Genomic DNA, 24404 nt, shown 5'->3' on the forward strand with positions numbered 1-24404 from the left:
TTAGAATATTTAAATATGCAATATAAAGGAGGTATAATATATTAATTTCGGTAAAAGCTTAGAGATATTTTAGTGATATTTACGTTTTCTGTTAATTCATGTTCAGTATTTATATATCGTGTTTGTCAAAATTAGGAAACCATGACAAATTTCGGCTCACGTTAGAATGCAACGTGAAATAATTATAATAGAAGTAGAGAGGGCACTGTGACACGTGAAAACATAGAAAAACGAAGCTCGGCATAGCTGAAAATAATATACGAAAAACAAATTATAATATAATACTAATAATACAAAAATACTAATATCACCGATTCTATCGGATTTCTATTGCGGATTCTATACCTTTAGTCGTGTTCGCAAAGAAAGAAACAGATTTTAAATTCTATAATACAGGGTGTCCCAGTTACATTTTCGTGCACGATTCCCAACGTATTTTCCGTTTTTAGTTCCTCGAACGCTAAAATGATTCTCGCTTTTAATCGTAGAACATTTGTATTGCCTTCGGAATAAACTTTTGATTTAATATGACTCCATAGATAAAATTCAAGGAGTGACAAATCCGGTGCTCGCAGAGGTTAAGTTACCGTACCAAATTTAATTCGGGGAACATATCTGCGTATGCAGTATGATGGCAATTTTACACTAATTAGTACAATTTTCGCACTAATAAAGTAAATCTTAAGAATTACGTGCTTTGTTATTACTCATATATCTACGGTATACTGACACACTCTGTATAATGCTGACATCTAGTAAATAGGCACGATCTATTACAAATGTATTCGTTCATAACTTACTTTTATACGTGTAAGAAGCTGACTTTATACACTCTTCGTTCATTTCCGTTAACAGAGACTAACGTCATTGTTATTTGGCATAATTGATCTACGAATGGCGAGAGGTGTATCTTCATTGGAACATTGTCAGCGGAAGGCCTTACGTCTGAATGAACAATTTTTATACAGGGTGTATCATAACACGTGGTACACACTTGAGAAATGGACAGGTGGCAGAAAAACAACGAAAAATATTCATACGAACATGTGTTCTGTTTTTTACCTTGTTTATAGTCATTTTAGAGTTTCAATGAACCGAAACACGCAAAAATTTGTGTGACATTTTTGTCGAGGAAGCTTGTAGCGCGATCGTAGTCCGAGGTTACTTCTGAGTTGGAGTCTTAAAGGTTATTAGGAGAGTCGTAAATGGATTGTTCTTTAGAATTTCATATTACTGAGGGCAAGATAGTGTCACGAATCTATACCCATGATATGTAGGTTTAAGAAACGCAACGACATATCTATAAACGTTTACGGATGAGAAATCAAAGCGCGTGAACAGCTTCATCTAATCGCGCGAAAACGGACAAGCATGTCAACTTGCTACTCGCTGAAAATCAAAAGATTCCGTTGCACAATCATTCTTCCTGCCTTTGTGGAATCTTTCCAGACCGTTTTGAATACAAATTAGCACTTACCGCTGTACAAAGTATATTTTCGACCGGTAAATAATATCAGGGAGCTAAATGACAGTGTTCAAGCTTATTGTTCTGGTTGTTTCCGTACTAGTACTACACCATGCTATCGAGTACTTAGTTCAAGTAAAATTAGCATACACACGAATCTGTAAGATTAGGGATCTTGCCTTGTTTAGTTGTAATATAGCATATGTAAGAACCTATATACAGTGCTGGACAAAAGTATTGGCACAGCATGATTGTTATGATAGAAATGCTTATAACTACTAAACAAATTGATTTAAACAAAAAACTTTTTGACGTATTTATTTATTATCTATTCTAGTTTATTACATAACAAGAGCAACAATATAAATAAAATAATACGCAAAATAATAACAAAAATATATTTTTTGAACATTTTATGGGTGGACAAAAGTATTGGCACAGTAGAATATTTACGCTTATAACTAATTACATAATAAACTTCTAATATTTTGTTGGCAGTCCTTTTCTTTTAAGGACTTCCTTTAATCTTCTGGGCATCGAGTGGACTAATTTTTTAGTGAATTCAGGTACAATATTGCTCCATTCCTGCAGAAGAACTTTCTTCAGTTCAGACTTGCTTGTGATATTATGTTTCCTAATTCTTTTTTCCAATTCGTTCCACACGTGCTCAATGGGATTCATATCGGGACTTTGAGGTGGTGTGTTTAATGTGTGGGCAGTATTATATATTATCCACTGACGAACAATATACGCCATATGTTTAGGATCTCGATCCTGCTGAAAATAGAAATCCCTGGGGAGGTTTAATTTTTGAGTACTTTTCAAAAGATTTTGCTTGAGTATATTTAAATATACATATTTATCCATTATCTCATCAATGAATATAAGTTCTCCTACACCCGATGATGCCATACATCCCCACACCATTAAACCACCACCCCCATGTTTCATGGTGGCTTGCAGATTCAGTTCGTCCATCTCTGTGTTGGGTTTTCGCCATACTAATATTCTGCCGTCAGATTTAAAAATATTAAACTTACTTTCATCTGAAAACATGATCTTTTCCCAAAAATCAGTATCTTTCGTAACAAACTCTTTCGCGAATTCCACTCTTTTCTTTTGGTTTATTTTACTGATGTAGGGCTTTCTTCGTGCTGCACGGGCAGAATAACCGGCATCCTTCAATACCCTACGTACAGTTTTGGTACTTACTTCTTTTTCACACTCAGCTTTTAACATCGAAGCAATTTCAGTCGAATTAGTTTTTGGATCCTTCTTTACAATATTTACGATTTTCCTTTTTTCTCGAATTGTTACCTTAGAAGGGCGACCACTCCTAATTTGATTCTCTAGATTTTCTTCACTTTTAAAGCGTTTTATGACTGAACGCACAGTAAAACGACTTCTGTTTATGATTTGTGCAATTTCGTTGTAAGATTTATTCATCTTATATAAATTTAATATTAAAGAATTAGGAAACATAATATCACAAGCAAGTCTGAACTGAAGAAAGTTCTTCTGCAGGAATGGAGCAATATTGTACCTGAATTCACTAAAAAATTAGTCCACTCGATGCCCAGAAGATTAAAGGAAGTCCTTAAAAGAAAAGGACTGCCAACAAAATATTAGAAGTTTATTATGTAATTAGTTATAAGCGTAAATATTCTACTGTGCCAATACTTTTGTCCACCCATAAAATGTTCAAAAAATATATTTTTGTTATTATTTTGCGTATTATTTTATTTATATTGTTGCTCTTGTTATGTAATAAACTAGGATAGATAATAAATAAATACGTCAAAAAGTTTTTTGTTTAAATCAATTTGTTTAATAGTTATAAGCATTTGTGTCATAACAATCTTGCTGTGCCAATACTTTTGTCCAGCACTGTACAAAAATATTGTAATGAAATAAGTTGTCGAGTTTTATGTTTATCTGAGGCAATATGGCAACTCGAATGCAAAAAATGTTAAATAAGAAAACCTGCGAAGTTATTCCATATTATTATTGTTTTATTTATAAGACAATTTCTGAGCAATCGAATGTAACATTAGGACTACCTCCTCAGTATACAAAGTTTATGTCAACGTAAAGGAATTATTATTGCAGACTGTAGCGGCACTCGACGGTGAACTTCCCAACGGTTTCTGTCCTGTGGCTCGCCACACAAAGACCCTATTCTTCGGATAAGATGATTACCAGATGTCGATACATCCTCAGAATACTTTCAGCTAGACTAAGAACCTGTTAGAAATCTTAGGATTTATTTAGCTAAGGTTCTCCAAAGGGACAAATAGTCTTTCTCTTAACAGTCCCTAAATCTATCACCTACTACGGGAAGATACGAGATATCTGCTTCTCTTACGATGCTTCCCGCTAGCAACTTTCTCTCAAGTTAGCATTCTTCTTCAACCACCAGCATAGAAATGAATCAATTAATAGCAACGTCCGTTTCCCTCACTTTCCGAACGAAGGCTTTCCTCAACGAATCCGATGATCTCGCGTCCTAAGATACACCTTATCATAGTTTTCCTCTGTAGCACAATTGCGACGGAAAGTCTGTCGTTAGACATCAGTCCGAGTCAATGGTTGGTAGTTGGCAGTAATAATTGATCCGAGTTTCTTGAAGTCGAACTTGTAATCGCGAACCGCTAATAGTAATCGCGAGTTCTACGCAAAGTGTACGTATAGTATGTGTTAATAAATATATATTGTTGAATATAGTCAAGTGTTTCTTTCGCACCTATCACGATCTATCCATCTCACAGACAAACACGTCCGTGCAATTCGCAAGTGCTAATCATCGCAAAAGATCTCTATGCAAGCTCACAATGGTCGTGTAAAATAATTTCGTGATCTTTCAAAAATCAAAGGTGTATGTCGAACAATACAGACCGAGTCGAGTCATTTCGAGCACCTTCTATGGAGGTAAGCAGTTACGGATCATTGAAACACGAAAATGGTTATAACTTTGAAACGAGAGTCAGATAGGACACACGTTTGTGCGAATTGTCTTCATTGTCTTTGTGTACATAAAAGATATAACTTAGAAAAAACGAAGCTGGCACCCCGCGGGGGGTAGCCACCCACATGCTATATTTATTTTTATTTTATTTTTTTTTTCTTCACCAATAAGATATAACACTTTACCAAATGTCCATAAGGACAAATTGTAAAATAACCAAAATAAAATAAAAAAAAAAAAAATTGTCTTTGTGCCTCCTGTTCACTTCTGAAATGGACCCCTGTGTTATGATACACCCTGTATATCCTTCATTTCCTTTTACTCTTTTTTTATTAAAAAAAGAAAGTTAATTTTTCATATAACATACATTTTTTGTATTTAATCAACATTCTTCTTGATTATGCGTGACTTCTTTTATGTTCTACAGATTTTTGTCTGCAGTTAGTTTATTTATTTGTGAAGAAACAAAAAGGAAGAAATAGAGCTTAAGAACTCGTGTTTTGTACTAACCGTTTATGGTAAACGTCTGGGGAAATCGGAGAATATCAGATGTATCGGATATTATCACGTTATAAGTCACTGTCGCATCAAATATATGACTAAACTCCATGGCAGCAGAGTCCGCACTATTTCCCATTAACCATCGAATCAAACGTAATCCAATTTGCGTATCTTCATGCAATGGAAACCATATAAATTAATTAATCTTTAAATTAAATAAAACACATGTACCTATAGAGAACCTCCCCCTTATTCGAGGACAAATTATTCGAATACCCTAACGTTCTACTATCCGGACGTAATACGAGGGTCGTTCAGAAAGTATTGGGTTGTCCGGAAAGTTCATTCCGACTTTTAAGGAATTTGGTGGACATGAAAGACCACATTGAAAAGTTTTTCGCCAAAAAACGTGACAGGTTCTGGAAGGATGGAATATTAGTATATATACTAAAATTACAAACAAAGAAAACTTTTTCAGATGTATCTGTATCGTTATTTCAAAACGGGTATTACTTTCTGGACGACCTTCGTGTTCCTCAGTAACCGATGCCTTTTTCCGCTCCCAATACATATTTCATTAGCTCGTACGTAATGCGTTCTTTCCTTTATTCGATCGAGCGAATTCTGATAAGAAATTAGAATAAATAAGAATTTAGTGTGAAAGTAACAGTGTTGCAGCTATCGAAACAAATAAAAATAATTAAAAATCTCGGTAGTGATATAACTTCCTATGGTGTTGGGAAAGCCACGATCACAAGACGTTAAAAAGCAAAAACAGAGTACTGAAGATTATCCAAAGCATGTGGATTCCTTTGATGCTGGTAGCAAAAATGGAAAACCCTTAACCTCAATTGATTCATCAGTTTGGGTACGTACCTAAATATCGAGACCAAAAGAGTCGTTCTTTCGGATTCAGCGTCTTCTGAAACATGTAAGCAACGCAACTCCAAAGTTGTTTATTTTTCGATGGTATTGGCACGGTCAGATTCAAGCGACACATTTCATTATAATAGTCCTGTTCCATGCAAATACATTTTTCAATTTGTTCGTCCCATTCGACGACGATATTATCGGTTAATGATGTTTGCCATTGTGAATTTATCTACATTTCAAATCAAGCGGTTGGAAATGTTCATATCTATATATCATGTCATATGACAGATGTGTTATTACGTGTGTTAAACGGTTATAGCAAAAAGATGATATACGAGATCAGCGTTGACAAAGATATGTTGCTACTATACAAAATATTGTGATTGTCCCAAGAGTATCTTTCTTTTACAAAACATGTCTTTTACAGCATCTTTATACAAACATGGAACCTAATCTGCCAAATGTTATGGTCTTTATCTTAATAGAGCAAAATGGATCATTAGATCACGACATTTGATCAAATAATATAAAACAAAGAATGTTGTGAATCAATTATTTCCTTATAAAACGAAAGGAACTTTTGGGCCAAGTTAATATAAATACATCAGCAATATTTACATATTACAGATAGATGGCATCAAATGTTTTTTACAAAAGAGGTAGGTCGCAAAAGTATTATGATACATTCTGACTACCATGAGATGTAAATATTTATGATACCGGCTTATCTCGTATATTGATTTTCTTTATTTTTATTATTATTATTTTTATTATTTTCTTTATTTATATTATTATTATTTTTTAACGATGCTTCCAGTGGTGCATGTTTATATGACATATGTTACTCATCTTATGCAATCATACGTTGTTCTTTAAATTAAATTACTGTCTTGATATAGCGTCAACGCGTTTTATACGTACTCTTTTTTTATTTTTTTTAGTTTATTTTGTTTTTTTTTACAATTTGCCCTTATGGACATTTGGTAAAGTGTTATATCTTATTGGTAAAAAAAAATAAAATAAAAGTAAATATAGCATGTGGGTGGCTACCCCCAGCGGGGTGCCATCTTCGTGTTTGCTAGGTTGTATCTTTTATGAGGTCTATTGGGTGTTTCCCTTTTAGTCTTCTTGCGATGTTTGTTGTGTTGTTCCTTTGTTTTATACGTACTTGAATAATAAAGTCGCCCATCTTTGATTGAAAGATGATCCAAAAACTTCGATGGGAAGGCGAGAGACACGCTACTGTGACTGATAGATAAGCTATTTTAGTACCTTCTTTGACTACGATTGAATTTTGATTTAAAAATAATCTCCGAGGTATCTTCCTTAAACGTAGCTCAGACCACCGCGTCTGTTTCAAAGTATCTATAAAATAATTGCATCTTTAGATCCAAGTATATTAAAAATTATTATTCGAATTGTAATATGTCAAAGAAAAATACATATATTGTGCATGTATAACGTAATGCTGTATAACAGCTTTTCTGTAACATGTTACATACAGAATGCGGCCGAATAACATGTACAAGCACGAGGTGATTTCTTGTGAAAAAATAAGAATAAAATATGGAATTTTTTCATTTAACATTTAGTTTACGACAAAACCGAGTTTGAAAATTTATCAAGTATACTCGAACATGGCTAATTGCGGACTACCCAGTACTAAATAATCGACAGGAGGTCGCCCTACGTGTGAAAATAAATCGAAAATGCAGAATAAAATTTGTTCTCAAGATGCTTTGTTTCGAATTTTATTTCCTTGAAAATGATGCCCCGAACGGAAAAATTTTATTCTACATTTTCGACTTATTTTTACATGTAGAACAACCTCCTGTCGATTATTTAGCATCGCCCAGTCTGGAATTAGCCATGTTTAAGTATACTTGACAAATTTTCAAATTTGATTTTCTCAAAAACTAAACCTTAAAAGAAAAAACTTTATTCCACATTTTGTTCTTATTTTTTCATAAGGAATCACCTTATTTCCGCTTGTACATGTTATTCGGCCGCATCCTGTGGAACTACACAGTCTCGACGTCTAAAATTTAATCTATAAGCAACGTTCGAATATTTATAATTATCGTTTAGTTATCGATTTATGATAATGTCTGGGAAGTAAGTTTACTTACTCGGTTTAGTTGGTCGCTCTTCCGATGTCCAAATTTCGTATTCCGTCGAATTTTCATACGGTACATTAATAGTTAGAGTTTTTTCCACTGCTTGGTACAGCTTGCTGCATATCGTATATTCATTCGCAATTCCTAAACAGTCGGCTTGACCTTCCAAAATGAACACTTGATTCTTGCTAAAATGAGGACCAATCGTCGATCCACAAAACAGTAAATAAGCTGTTGAGAAAGCACGCTGGTAATTGCAATAAAATCGAAACTAAAATAACGTTCCTCGCATTAAGAATAATAAGTTTTGAGTTACGTAGGATACAGGAAAAGGAAGATAATTAAAATCTTCTAAATGTTAATCAAATTCTATTTCATGCTGAAGAGGAAAGTAGTTACCTTTAGTCTCTTTTATTTTCTTAGCGTGGAATTGTATCTTTATTACGGCAGTACCGTGGCTGTTAAGATTGATGATCGGTTGTGATGAAACTATAGTAAAAAATTCATTATCGTTGTCAAAAAACAATAGCAAAAATCCGACGCTGTGTACAGTTGGATTTGTGAAATTTAGTTGCCTGGTTACAGTCTCAGTCAAGGGACAGTTAAATTTAATCTGCAAACATTGTTAAGCTTTAGATTTCCATAAAAATTGTATGCTTACAAAAGTAGATGTTCGCCTACCTTAGCTCTAGGGGTATACGTTGGCAGTATGTTAAATAAATATCTAACCAACATCAACATTTTAACGCAGTTTGGATAGATGATTTCCAATGGTGAAATTACAAAACCAAGTCGTATCTTCTTCCACGCGTTTGTCACGCAAATAGCATTGTGCAGTGCCTTCGATAATGAAGTGCATATATTGGTAATTTTTATGAACGTGTATTCTTTAATGAGACTATCGTCAGTGTAGTAGTAAAACTTGAAACCAATCCGAAAATGTACAGAGAAATTACAAGACATTTTGTGCAAACACTTATCATCATAAAAGATATAACTTAGAAAACACGAAGCTGGCACCCCGCTGGGGGTAGCCACCCACATGCTATATTTATTTTATTTTATTTTTTTTTTTTTACCAATGAGATATAACACATTACCAAATGTCCATCAGGATAAATTATAAAAAAAAAATTATCGTTAGTGAATAATTAGCACTTTGAGGACAGTATGCCCTGATAAGTATATAGCCTGAATTACCGCGTATTTTTGCAGTGATTGAAAAGATGCAAAAGATCGCTCGGAAAGTTCGTTCCAATTTACATTTCGATTCGATGTACATTTATTGAATCATATAGGTGCAATTTTATTCCACAACTTTCCTCCTACTCATAAAAGATATAACTTAGAAAAAACGAAGCTGGCACCCCGCTGGGGGTAGCCACACACATGCTATATTTATTTTTATTTTATTTTATTTTTTTTTATTCGCCAACAAGATATAACACTTTACCAAATGTCCATAAGGACAAATTGTAAAATAACCAAAATAAAATAAAAAAAAAAACTTTCCTCCAGGTTTCACGCAACTTGAACCCGCAAAACTCCCATCCTTGCAGAACCTCTCAGGTTTTTCGGCGAAAAACTTTCCAATATGATTTTTTACGTTGATTAAATTCCTTAAAAATCGGAACGAACTTTCCGAGCGACCAATATTATATCTAATATATTAATAATGGTTTCGTATTATACAAGCATGTAGTTTAAAGACGCATTCGTAACATTCTCTTTATAGCATCTATTGCTTTTTTTACTATTTTATTTAACAGCAATTAACATTTTTATAGAATACCACATGTAGACAGTGTTAAAAGCTGTTGGTATACAGCGCAAAATAATTTTAAATGTACAATTAGCGCTAAAGATCGTCTCGTTAAATATTGTGACTTATGAATATAGTCATATGTATATATACACTTTAATTAGTAACTAATATTTAATAATTATTCACGAATAATTGACTGTTCAAATACTTTGGTGATCTTTACAAAGTATATGTTTTCAGTAAATGTTTTGTAATTTTTATACATTTGCTTTGTATACATTTTCAGATCAGTTACAAATTTGATCAGTATAATCACGACGTCGTGTCTCGTTACTAATAAGAATATTATAAATATTGTAAAATACTAGAAAAAATATATTTTGCATAACATATACGTAATAAGCTTCTAAGAATGTTCGAATGCTTTCGTCAGCCACTGTACGCGTGTGTGGTTCCACAAATAGCGCTCCAAAATAAATGAAAATAAATCCAGTCATATAACTTTCACGCTGCGAAAACAATCCTGCCCATAGGTGACCATAAATAATATTCCAATTGCAAACAAAGATACAGGTAGATATCTGGGCATGATTCTAGACAGAAGAATGACATGGGAAGGGCACATCGTAGATAAATCCAAAGAACTGAAAACAAAACTAAAAAAATTTTACTGACTCATTGGCAGACTCTCCAACTTAAACATGCAGAGTAAAATAATGCTATAGAAAGCCATATCAAAATCTGTTTGGACCTGTGGGATTCAACTATGGGGAACAGCGAGCAACTCCAACATAGAAATTCTCCAACGATTCCAATCAAAAACTCTAAGATCCTTAATATATGCACCATGGTATGTTACCAAAGAAACGATACATCACGACCTTAAGATACCAACGGTCAAAGAAGAAATATTCAAGTTCAGAAACAGATATAATATAAGAGTTAACAGCCACCAAAACCCATTAGTTACCCAATTACTTGACACGACGGATCAGATCCACAGACTAAAAAGACAATACCCTTTAGATTGAAGCCTTAGATTCAACTAGAATCAAACATACTATAAACTCTTATAATCCCAGTTACAGTACCACGCCAAAATAATTTACTTATAATTCTCCATGAGAATTAATTGTAAACAGTATACCAAATAAAAAAAAAAAACTGTATGCGTGCTGTATTACCTCCTCGTAACTCCGTGGACGGATATAAATTCCACTCAAGTCTTGCTCAATGAGAAAAGGACAGTAAGCAGCTGTGACAGCAATTAAGACAAGGGAATCCGACAAATCTCTGTCGAAATTCTCGATGTTTCGAGCCTCCGCCACGTCTTTACTCTCATCGGGATTTAAAACCACGCGACGATCGGTCATCCACTCTTGTTTACGTGCCTCCTCATAATGCTGACGCAACCATTCCAACAAGAATGATTCATCAAAAGAATAATTATTGTCAGGTGACTTGAACGATATTTCTGCGCTGATGTTTCTAATTATCGTATTGTGAGTATCGTATTGCTTGCGGAAGCTGGAACATTCAAACGAGTACTTCTCAATCGACTGATTTTCCGATTAACTTCTGCAATTCTTAGAGAAAAAATTATGCCACGCGTAGGGATCCTACTGCATCCTGGAATAATTTTTCCACGCCGTAATTTTCCATAAATGTGTAAAAATCCGCTGCGTAATAACGACAGACACGTTAAAGGGAAGAAGAAATTACATGGGAAAGTAAGTTTCAAACTTTGTGACAATTGGTTGCAGTCAGTAGCTGACAATTTGTTTGAAGGCAACGTCTGATATATGTATAAATTTAAACGAACCTCGATATAGAAGGCACTGCAGATGCTCGTTGAATAGTAGATCGTCTGGAAGATTGCAGGGTGAACGAAGGCGAAGATTCGTCTTTACTTTTGTTCTCAGGAAAGAGCGGTAATACGAAACATTTGTACGTTTGCAAGATCACATCTAGCCAGCATTGTCTGCTACGACATTCGAACTTCAGCGGTGACAATTTTTCTTGCATCGACAATTCTATCCCCGATCTTCGTGTATGGGCCTGGAATATACATTTCTTGAGAATCAAGAAAGAATAAAAGAAGGATTTCTCGACCAGGTATATTAAACATTTGCTATGGAAATACAAAATACAAACTTCGTCTTCAGTTAGTTATAATAATACTAGAAGTTTGATATAATTCTATTTTCTCTTCTGTAATATATTTACTTTTAAAGCGTTGGAAATTTAGAATTTCGAATTTTTATTTTTGAATTTGACGGAAGAACTTTCCCTGCTTATATTAATTAATGCTTTCAGGGTCGAATTCTTTTCTATGAGAAAATTTAGTGTTATAATTACTTTAGAACGTGAACTTTCTAGAAGAACGATGTATTCCTCGTAATTGAGTAAAAATTGTGGTTGAACGTGGCACAAGTAAGCCCCATACTTCGTCAAGAACTGAAGAATATTGTCGTAAAGATTATATACGTAATTTATCCTGTCGATATCTTTTCCTGGCAGTTCTTTGCTGCGGAACGAAAATAGATTTACATACATGTACATATAGAGGATGTTTTATGTAAATAGAAAACTCAAAATAAAATTTAAACTTAAAATAATGGGAAATAGAAAAAAGCAATTCGGGAAAAGAATTAACTACAAATATATTGTATTATATTATATTACATTAATATCGTTATATTTGAATTACATCGTTAGTTTCATAATACTCACAATCGTCCAATGTAATCATAAATTGTCGGCCCTATCAACGATTCGAGTACGCTCACAAACCCTAATTCCGAGCCTTTCCGTGTCGCAGCTTTAAAGTCTGTTGATTTCTTTGAATAATACTTGGACAGTATCATTTTAATGCACAAAATGTCAGCATAAAAGTTAAACTTGAAAGGCCCACTGTGCATCCACTCTTCGGCGGCCTTTAGTGTTTGGTTCATATAAATTTCAAACTCGCTATAATTGAAATAACATACAAAGATAAAAAGCGAAGCTATTCACAGCCGTTTTGAGGCAATTATAAAATATTTCTATTATGCTTCATTTCTTTCACAGAAGTAATGTCCAACTTAGAGATACAACTTGAAGAGGAGTGAATTTGCATGAAAAGGTAAGTTGAAAATGTAGAATAACAGTATTTTAGTACTGAGCTTTATTTCGGGATAAATCAATGTTGAAAATTCTTTGGCTATGCATTCACTTACGCTTACCTATATCTGGGCTGATGATAAGTCTAAAATTGTGATAAAAGAAATTGTGTTTTTAATTTATCTCACGTTATATCATTCTACGTTACAATAATATGCATGAAAAATATTCGACCTATGTCACTTTCATAGTAACTGGCGCGTCTAACAGATATCACCAGTCGTGATAAAGACAAATTAACTATATATAACTATATATATATATATATATATATAACTCTGAAGGAAACTCACTCGCTTTCACCATCAGAAGGAAAGAAAGGATACTGCATTGCCTCCTGAAAATCTTCGACTTTTGATTCGGATCTTGGGGTGGATTCTTTTGATTTTTCGTTTGCAATTTCTACTAGGCCTTTCTTTGTATCTTCTCCCAATTTATCGGCGTTGTTAAGAATCTCTTTTTCGTATGGGACCTCCTGCGGTTCGTGCAACGCTAGTTTAAGCTTACTTTCCATCAATTTTTCAATCGATATTCGACTCTTTCGACCGAAATACGTGAGAATGCCTATTCTTGGTTCTGACATTTGTCTCTGAAATTAAAGTATATAGGATCGAGGCATTCGCAGCGCGCGCATAATCGGAGTGAGTTCTTGTAAAAAGAAGATTCACTTACTGGCTTATAAGAGTTTACTTCGTATTCTTCGTCGTCAGTGAAACTGTCAGACGTTTTGGAAACTCGAGATACTCTTTTATCGATGCTCAGTGACCACTGAAAATCGATGATCGGGTTTCTTATATACATGTGCGTAGTCAGCAAATTGTTTTCGGATGTAGCATGAACAATTACAGGGCAGACAGCCATTCCATCGCTGTCAAAGAATTCAACGATCACGCGGAACGAAACAGACACATCGCTTTTGAAAACCATCTTCACCTCCAATTCTGAGTATCTGGCAAAAGACAGTTTACGATGAAGATTATTTCGATATTGTGTCTAATTGTAAAAAGACACATATGTACTTCCTATTTTATTATTTCAATGATACTTTCAAAATGTTATTAGTATCTCTCTTGCGGATTTTTATGCATTTATGAGAAATTACCTAAAAATTACAAATATACAAAATGCATGTAATGCAGAGACACAGAAAATACTATAGTAAAGTATTTATATACATATGTATACATATACAGTATAACTTATAAATGTATATGTATAACATGATTATATAGAATTTAATCTAAATTAATTTTTATCCGAATATAGGTTAGTCGGATAGATACCTGTTCATTAGTATTCATTAGATTCATTCTTTATCTTAATTGGTTATCCGTTATTCCACTAAGATTGTATCGAACACTGGATACGATCAATTGCCTTAAATCTAACCTAATTTTAAACCATAAACATAAAAGCTAAGACATGCAGCCTATAACAAAGTAAAGTACTGGTTGCGATATTTAAGGAGCCAAATAGATGTTTATGTAAATTACATTTCCTTAATAAAAATATGAAGTTGCATAAAAACCCACAGTCTGCCGATCACAAAATCACAATATTTTTTGTAGTGTTTCAAAGAATTACTTACTCGGAAGCAGGCACGATATTTGTGTCGATAAAATTTATAAGAAGTACGTTTTCCGTATATTTTCCACTGGAATATTCAGGTAGCATAATGTTTGACAAGATAACCACATCTTTCTCGAAGTGTCGCATATACAATCGAAACTTCTTTTCCAGCAAAGTATTTAACGGCACGGGTACGAAGAATATTTCCGAAAATTCCGCCTTGATAGTGCTGACAGGATATTCACCGATGAGGCATAATTTATTAAACATCTCACCATTCGATTCATTGCGGATGAATATTGGCGCTTCGACCGAATAACTTCCTTGAGATTTGGGCTGAAACGACAGCAAAAACCTACACCTTTCCCCTTTTTGCAACGTACATCGAATGCAGTGCGAGTTAACAGTCGATTTTACACCCGCTGACCATTGAATCGAAAACGGACACGAGGCAATCGAGAAGTTGCTGATGTCTATTTGAACGATCTTCTCCTCCACTGATTCGCGATTTTCTATGCAGAATTCGTCTGTCACCTTTAGAATCGAAATTTTATATATAACGAATAGAACGGTCGCCATTATTTTTAGAGTAACTTTGCAATTTTTAATTTTCAGATTTTCGCGCGTTTACGAAGAATTGGAAAGAATTGGAAATTTATAGAGCGCATATCGAATATTATATAAAATATATAAAATAATAATAAAAATAATTATATTTTATATATTATATAATATATTTTTATATATTATATAATAATAAAAATAAAAATAATAAAATATATAAAAAACAATATAAAAGCAAAGTTATAACATTTACTACGAGTGTTTTTTTTCGAGAAGATTATCTTTGTTGTTTCCATAATTGTACGCTTACGTTGTTCGTTAGGATGTTGAAATGAAACACCAGCTTGTTAAAGAAAATCAAGTGTCCAGCGACTGTACAATCAATCGGCATCGTCACGATGGTAGGAGGCAATTTTTGCAGAATGAGATTAGGTACGCCGATATAATGATTTTTGAATTGTTTCAAATATTCTGAAGGCTTAGACGATCTGTGACTCGTCATTAATGCCGGACCGAGCACATCGTTGATGATGATTGGGAGATAAAATGCGTAACTAGCCAAGTCGATGGGTTCGAAATGAAGATGAAAATCTTGGCTAGTGTTTGGTGCAAGCATAATGTCCTTATTGCCTGTTAAAAATGTAGAGAACTTACCTGGGTGAAATTTTTATTAAATATCACACTACTACGTATATCAAGATCTATAATTAATTATGCTAAATCGTGTTCGTCGTATATCCGATATTTTATTTAAGAAAATATTTATATTTCAATATACGTATTGAACTAACTTGAATCAATTTTAAAATCTTTTTTCAGGGTTCCTTTTTTGAAATAACTGTAATAGCATACCAATTGATTATCAATAAATTCGAATTTAAACATACCTATTCCAGGATCTTGTCTCTGCGAGGATAATGAAATACGAAATTCTGGGTACTCATTTAGTAGAAATCTCAATTTTAGCATAGTCGGTCCAATATTTGATGCGGTAATTAAGCAATGTTGATACGCGGATGCACTTATCCGCCGTAAGTTAATGGAGTTGGGATGCAATTTTAATTGCGGGAATGTTACGTTGCCTGTGATTTTAAACTGAACGTTTACATGTTTCTGTATCGTTACACGAATCACCAGAGTAAAATGAAAGCATAAGCTGAATGTCAAATAAATCTGCAATGTACAAAGTAAGATTTCTTATTATCACAGTTATATAAAAATTGTCATAACAGATAAAAGGAGCCTGCGAAGGATGGCAGAGAGAAAGGGGAACAAATTTTGCGAAGGTCTAGTTATCGAAAGCCAAAAGGAAAAAAGAAAATGCAGTAGTAGAGAAAAAATAACAAAACCAATAGAAATAACAGAATATAGAGTAATATAATTTATTTAGATAAGATAATAAATAAAATATAATAAAATATTATTACGCAAGATAATGATAAGTAAACATATTATATATTATATAATATATTTTTATATATTATATAATAATAAAAATAAAAATAATAAAATATATAAAAAATAATATAAAAGCAAAGTTATAACATTTACTACGAGTATTTTTTTTCGAGAAGATTATCCTTGTTGTTTCCATAATTGTACGCTTATATAAACCTAAACTGAAAGGCAAAAGGATTATAATAAATTAAAAAAAGAAAGTAGAAGAAATCTGTAGCGCTATCAGGAAATAAAAATTAGAACGATGTTAGGAAAATTCAGAAAGGACAACATTATCCTTAATTAGTATTAGAAAGTAAATAACAGAAAACTTTCGACTGCACTATGAATCTGCAAAGTTTCGTCAAAATCGGCTACACTTGGATAATCGTAATGCTCCTTGTAAGCTTATGTTAATTTAAATTGTTATGAATTCTTAATATCATTTACAATTAAATAGAAATACGATACCAATTGAGTATAAGGTTTTTTCATATTTACCTCGAAGATGGCAACTCCACGAGGTGCCAGTACTCCGTGAAGAGGACGAACAGTGCATCCATGAACCAAAGACGAAGTATCAACTTCGAATTCAATTTCGATGTATTCAAAATTCCTCAAAACGGCGACCGTTTTCGTCGGTAGATTTAGTGGAATGTCACCGACATTTATGAGGTCTTTGATGAAGTTAACTTTGGGCGTCTGTACTGGCATGCTCACGCGTACAGTACCGTAACTGCTGTTTTCACATTTTATTATCAATTCGGTGGAACTGAACTTTGTAAAGTCGGGCTTGTAGTATATATAACTGAACAACGAAGCGTTTCCACGGACTGCCCCCGATATTGGTTCAACGAAGAAGCAACACGTTGCGGGTACTTCCCATCTGATCGAAAATGGCAGAATTTTAACGGTTTCGATTATCGCTATAGGAATTGTTCATTCGTATATAAATTAACGTATGCGATGATGTCATACAATCTAATTCACTTTCCCTGGCCAACGAAATCATTTTATTTTACTTGGACAACATAAAACTTAAAAAAAACGAAGCTGGCACCCCGCTGGGGGTAGCCACCCACATGCTATATTTATTTTTATTTTATTTTTTTTTTCTTCACCAATAAGATATAACACTTTACCAAATGTCCATAAGGACAAATTGTAAGAAAACCAAAATAAAATAAAAAAAAAAAAAAATTTTACTCGGACAAATTCCTCACCGGAAGCTCGTTTTCGCATCCAACTTATTCCTAATCTGAACAGTACAGTCCATCGGCCGATAAATTTCTTCTTTGACCAAATCTTCTCCAAGCATCACTTCACGAGAGTCCAATGATAACTGTTTTTCAACGATATTAGCAGTAACACCAAGCTCGAACGAATGATTGTTATTGATAACGTAATCAATGTAACCATTGAATTTGCCGATATGGTGCGCTCGAAATTCAACTAATCGCGTGGCGTGCAGACCAGGTGGCAAAATAATTAGATTCCCCTTCGGGAAATGAATGCACTTGGAGGACAAGCTCGTGAGGCGAATCATGATTGGAAAGTCGTTCAAATTTTCGACGATCAGCTGTTGGTAATTGCGACTTCTTGGGACAACCTACGACAGTGTTGTACGATTTTTATTTTTGTTATACGTGTGATAACGTAAGGGAGATGTTGGAACACGGTTAGAAGCGACATATAGGAAGGGAATAGCAAAAGTGAGGACAAGAGAGAAGAAATAGAAGGAGGAACCAGAAATAAGAAAGTTGTAAGATCAAAGAACGGAGGAAAGTCTAGTTAAGGGTACAAATATCCATGTATAGTACATGTATAGTGATTAAGGACATAAACTATGCAAAGATTAATGGATCTAGACTGGGACCACACGAGCGTTGAAATGATGCCCGTTGCATTACGTCGGTTGTAAAAATATAGGAAAGTATTGACAACAGAAGACATAGCTCCAATGACTTGTCAAGGACACTCTCCTGAGTAAGCTTCGAGAGATTTTAACCGCCACTCGGTATTGCTTAAAAAGTTATTAACAAAAATACATTACATTAAGTTTTTATTTCAAAGAAGCCATTTCCACAGAAGTACCAATTCCACGCGCAAGGAATCCAAAGAGGGTTCGATTTTTGTCCAAAAAACTTTGTAACAGACGCCGCGTTTCAACGCTCGGTGGACCCAGTCTAAAGAAATAGATTTAAGAGACAAGGAAAATAAAAAGAAATGTAAACCGGAAGCCATCCTAAGCCGAAAAGTAAACATTATGAACAATACTAAAGTAAATAATACATATAATAATGTTGGAAACATTTTGAAGTGTCACGTTAATATAACGATTTCTTTTAGTTTGAATATCAAAGATATGAAGAAATATAAGTATACAAAAATTTAATCAAGTACTTACCATTCCAAAAGCAAATAAGGTAGGATACATGCGTACGTTGTATATTTGCAAAGGAGAAAGGGGTATTAAAACTTCGGTACTAGCTGTTAGAGTGGATAACATTTTGCCCATAGACGCGAGGCACTTCTCTGTTCCTGATACATCTTTATGTTTCCACTTAGGAATATGAGCAACCTTTTGTATAATTTCTTCGTGGTCCTCGCATTTTATTTCAATGATCCCTTTCTTCGACTTTATCATTCTCGGTTTTATCTAAAGATAAAATACAACACAATAGTAAAATAGTAAAGTATATGAACAAGTATATAGAGTACTTGGCAAAAGATTGTAAAAAATGGTCTATACTATAGCATAGTCCATACCAACAAATCTCTAATATCGATTTACTCAGAAACGAAACATCGTACAAAAAAATGTCCCGGTATATTTTCGACTCACTTTTTCACAATAAACATATATCGATTCTTAACACAGCTTACCGAAAGAGGTTGTGTCGATGGTGTCTTTCTATTATCTGTTAGGGGCTTCCATGTACCTGTGGAGGAATAATAATTTAGAGGAATAATAATTTAATAATAATTTTGTAGTCGTCTATTTTCATCTTTTGATCTTTTAATCTTTAGTACGTGCAAATTTCGAGAAGATTAAGAGCATTATAAAAATAGCACGTATTAATTACTTTCACAATAGTCATCGAAAATACTTCGCCCCCGTGATAAACATGATCGTTTCACGGTGGTCAGCAGTTTCACGTTCACCCTACATTGTACAGCATTCCTTCCTACTTTTATCTTCGTTTGACGTCTAGTTGTTGTTGATTCGCACGAGTCGGCTGCAGTGTCGAAGTAAACTTCGAATGACGAATTTACTGGAATAAAAGAAGTAAATTTTTGGAAAATGTTTCAACTTTTCCGAGTGGTTCCAAACGCGCGAACGAAATGGAGCTTATATAGAAATTTTTCTTTTTTTTTTATTTTATTTTGGTTTTTTACAATTTGTCCTTATGGACATTTGGTAAAGTGTTATATCTTATTGGTGAAAAAAAAATAAAATAAAAATAAATATAGCATGTGGGTGGCTACCCCCAGCGGGGTGCTAGTTTCGTTTTTTTTAAGTTATATCTTTTATGAATATATAGAAATTTAATAAATATTTTATCATAGCTCTCTTATTTACTTTATACTTCTGCGTATTATGCACATTCTGCACGTTTAAATTTCCTATAAACGCATAAAGATCCGCGATCTTAACGATTACATACCATTCTCCTTTCCTCGAACTTTCAACAGGACTTCTATAGATCCTCCCGGTTTCAGCATTATAGTTTCTGGATAGCAACGAGCTGATGCGTTACGCACATAGCTACAGAGTAATGTTGCGAATTTTAATGGATTCGATATACGAAGTACACGCTGTGAGTCTTCGCCGACATAAAGTTCACCGAAATAAAGTATATCTGGTTCGAAGCATAAACGCGCCGCTTCCATTTCGCCATGGAGACAGAGTCTTACAGTATCGTTCAGACCAGATTCTATACTGGTTTCAGTCAACGTGGACGAAGAGTAGTCGTTCATTATTGGTACATCTATTGTTGGCATTTATAGTATTATTAATTATGAAATATATTATTGAAAAAAGAGATCTTTCATGCTACGAATACAGTTCTGCAATGTTCACTTTATTATTTCATTATTTGTGTATCGTGTTTTTAATAGCGCTATAAAATAATAAAATAAACTTTAGATCTTTATCCTTCACGGTGATCATTAGATGACATATCTCTCGAGTTTCGATCATGCTTTTAAAAGAGACAAAATTTATTTTGTTATTATTGAACGTCATTTATATAGTATTACCCTTGATGGGAAATATATCATGTGGGAAGATTATAAATTCATTATAATCACAAAGTGTTGAATGTAACTTGGACTGTACCACCGAAGAGTCCTGTTTTGCGGCCAAGTTTCAGGACAAAAATACAACACAAACAAGAATACACAAAAGCTCCGCTCCCCTGCGTCTTAAATCCAAAAAACAAAAATAAACACAAAAACCGCAAAACCACGACACATAATATAGCATGGCTACGTATCGGTACTTTTGCCTAACACACTTTACTCAAATTCATTGTTTATTGTGAATTTCAAAAATGTATCAAAAAAACAAATCTTGACAAAATAAACGATTAAAAAAAAAAAGTAACTTGGACTGTAACGGATTTATATTTTTATATATTTAAGTTTCAGCAGAAATAGATTTTTATAATGTAAATTACAGGGTGTCTCAGCTAAACGAGATCACTTAAATATTTGCCTTATTTACGATCTTATGAAAAAACTTCTCGACACGAGGAAAAGCTATTTCAAGGGGCAAATGCAATGGCGAAAAGAATTTTTTCTAATGTTCATCTTTTTAAACAGATTTCAAGATCACCGGTATGTTTCTAAATGGCATCCTGTATTTTGTTATTCATTATTGATGTGTTTTTTTTTTGTTCTTTATACACGAGTATTAAGACATTACTAATGTTTATGCATATGGAATACTAACGTTTTTGATGATTAATAGTTTGTAACGCCTCAGTTAGCGCGTCTCGTATACTGTCATTGGCTCCTGCAGTTTTTCACAATAAAATTTGTTATTTCATCTTCGTTGAAGTAAACAAGGAACACGTGCAAAATATATGAAATACAATGTACTCAAAATGTGTTTGGTCTCGGTGACGTGTACTCTGACGATTCTTATGAAAGCCATGAGATCCTTCTCTTGCGTGTTCGATTTCTCTTCTACCGTCTCTCGCCAATGCATTAAACCGTCTATTGGTGTAAACCTAAAATTACATCTTTTTTTAATAAGTAATTTCGTATTATTTTTTATGTTGTTCATTATCTTTATGATTATATAGCATGTAGTTGGTTATTTTCATAATTACTTTATTTTAAAGAGGATTTCTTATATTCTTTCCAATTCTGTTTGTATCAATATAAACAAATGTAAAAACGTTCAAATAAACGCGAGATGGGAAATTACAAGAAATATTTATATTGAAAATTTAAAATACATGTTGGATTTATTAATACATTGAAATTTCTTTTTCTTTATTGTAGATATTTTAAATCCAAAATTGTGTTCAATTATTTGTTGAGAATATAACGTACCCTACTTCGAAAATAATACCCTCAAATGGCCCAATACGACCTTGAATCGGTCGAATTTCAAAAACTCTGTACACAGGATATTTTTTGCGGTTAATGTCCTACGAAGAGCACACTCGTTATAATCTCCTGCGCGCAAGTCTCCATCTTTCGTTAGTTGCAATTGAAGTAAATTACCCGAACGCATATAAGTTCGTTGTCGATTTCGCCCAGCACCACATAACTAGCTACTTGAGAAGAAATATTTCGTACAACAAACGAATCGTACTTTCGAGTATTTACGACGGTTTGCGAAAAATCGATTAGAGTGAAATCTCCAGTTGTATTCGGATGATAAATTACAAGTTTTGGTACGATTACCTTGACGTTGAAAGGGATGCGTATATTCGGGACCGATTTGATCCTAGAAGAAAAAGAACACCTTTTTTATTATTAATTGTTATTGATTTATTAATTGTTTAATCACCCTGTGGTGACACACCCAATTAGTACAAGTTATAGCACTGGGGCTAGTAGAAGATAGAAAAGAATTTTGTAAATAAACAAAATACTTTTTGTAGTCTCAGTGTATATCTGAATTAATACAGATAAGAAAGTTTACCAGAATTCACTGAAAAATGATCCTTCGTTCATGCCAATCAATTCAACGGTCAGCTGAACAGGTTTGTTTGGCTTAACGATTCCACGCATGGGATGAACTGTGATTTCTAAATCATTCGTACCAAGATCAATCGAAAATCTGTTAATTTCATGTTAATAAACATAACGTGCACAGTCCAGCGATACACACGTAAGTACATACATTAACAGTAAGATATTTGAAAGCAGTGTGTGTAATCATTGAAAAATAGATTGCGAGGGAAATAAAGGAAATACGTACGCGTTTCATTTTAATCCACGAAAATATAAATGAAATTAACATTAAAATACCTTTTGGACTATGCATTTTCAGATACAAGTACCGTAATAGCTCTTTGTGTAGAAAATCACAGACTGTATCAAACGTATAAAAAAATGTACAAAAATTGTATAGTTACATTAAAAAAAAAAGTACAAAGATCACCTTGAGATTTCAAAATCATCTTCGCCTAGACAAATTTGGTGGTCATCGTAAGAAATTTACCTTAAAATAGATTTTATTTGAAATACGTTTTCGAATAATATCTAGTTTAGGTTCTCAACTTTTTGTTTATCATGGAACCACTTTAAATAATTTTTTGTTATCACGGAATCGCAAGATTTAACTCAAAATTTTAATCCTTAATGTACCAAATATGTATATTTAAAACATTCATCAGCTGCTCATCAATAACCTTTCTAGAGAGAAGAGATCCATTATAAATAGATACACATACAAAATACCTTTTATTTAAATAATAGAATAATAACTTGCGTGTGTGAGGACTTTATTTAAGTGCTCCAAGAGCCCACGGACAACAGATTAAAAACTACTGCTTTAGGAAATATTTGCGTGGATCAGTTAAAATGAGACACTCTGTATACATACAATACCTGGTACTTTTGCCGCCTTCGTTCCTCAGGGTAATTATTTTTATACCGGAAGAGTAACCAATATCGACGATTCCAAAGTCGATTGATTTCGGTTCGATACTAATACCTTCGACTAATAATTTACAAATAACACGATAATCAAGAATCTTCCCATTAATCTCAATTGGTATTACTGCACGCAATAGAGACGGTCGCTTAAAAGAATACGTTACTACCGTGTGTATACTTAATCCTGGATTTAACAATATTCCTTTATCCAAACTTTCCACTTGAAATGACTGAAAAGTAATTTAATACATAGACGAAAATATCTCAGCAATCGACTTATTATTGTTATATTTGTTTTTGGCATATTAACCTTCAAAATCATCAAAATTGTTAACTTCTAAGAAGCATGTATAGTATGATAAATTACATTTGATTTCCAATTAAAAAATTTAATTTAGTTTTAACGTACTATTGACTTGGTTTGATGGATTTTAATAAAAGCCGATTTTTTTCCGGTATTCTTAATAGTGATACGCTGATGACATGTAATTCCTTCGCTAGCCTCTTTAAATTCCACAAAACTAGGATATATGTAAACGTCATCGTGTTTGGCGGTTGCTGATTGGTCATACGAACGTGGAACTTGTTGAATCTCGATACCTTCTTTCATGAGCACGATAGAACTACTAGACTGAAAAAGAGTTAAAGTTCATAATTCATAATCAGTAATTTGCAATTGCAAATGGAACTGAAAACCACAGGTACAAAACATGATACCTCACGTCATCCTGGGTTTATAGAAGAGTAACTTTAATTCAATATATTACCGAACAATTCTACAGCAAAATTATTCTTTCGTGTGATTTTCGGATTTAATATGTATTTTTGTCACTATCTTGAAGATTTAAAGAATATTAGTGATAG

The 24404-nt window shown here is 33.4% G+C and overlaps 1 protein-coding gene across 1 annotated transcript; it reads right to left on the reverse strand.

Annotated features, from left to right (window-relative positions):
* Nucleotides 1-9: 9 nt before the first annotated feature.
* Nucleotides 10-24152, reverse strand: LOC132914901 (cilia and flagella-associated protein 47-like). Its single transcript, XM_060974408.1, has 30 exons — nt 23851-24152; nt 23493-23770; nt 22582-22719; nt 22158-22383; nt 21984-22081; nt 21525-21655; nt 21376-21438; nt 20087-20410; nt 19505-19693; nt 19305-19360; nt 18826-19077; nt 17642-18027; nt 16920-17304; nt 15869-16154; nt 15292-15611; nt 14437-14951; nt 13521-13797; nt 13142-13437; nt 12420-12656; nt 12045-12213; nt 11509-11744; nt 10871-11213; nt 8603-8761; nt 8321-8534; nt 7934-8152; nt 6973-7169; nt 5808-6033; nt 4941-5102; nt 346-945; nt 10-246 (listed from the first exon to the last, which is right to left on the reverse strand). Exons 1-29 carry the CDS (start codon nt 23860-23862, stop codon nt 803-805), a joined length of 6537 nt encoding a protein of 2178 aa, XP_060830391.1. The 5' UTR covers nt 23863-24152; the 3' UTR covers nt 10-246; nt 346-802.
* Nucleotides 24153-24404: the final 252 nt, after the last annotated feature.

This window comes from Bombus pascuorum, chromosome 15 (assembly GCF_905332965.1).
Source record: "Bombus pascuorum chromosome 15, iyBomPasc1.1, whole genome shotgun sequence".
NCBI classification, from domain to species: Eukaryota; Metazoa; Arthropoda; class Insecta; order Hymenoptera; family Apidae; genus Bombus; species Bombus pascuorum.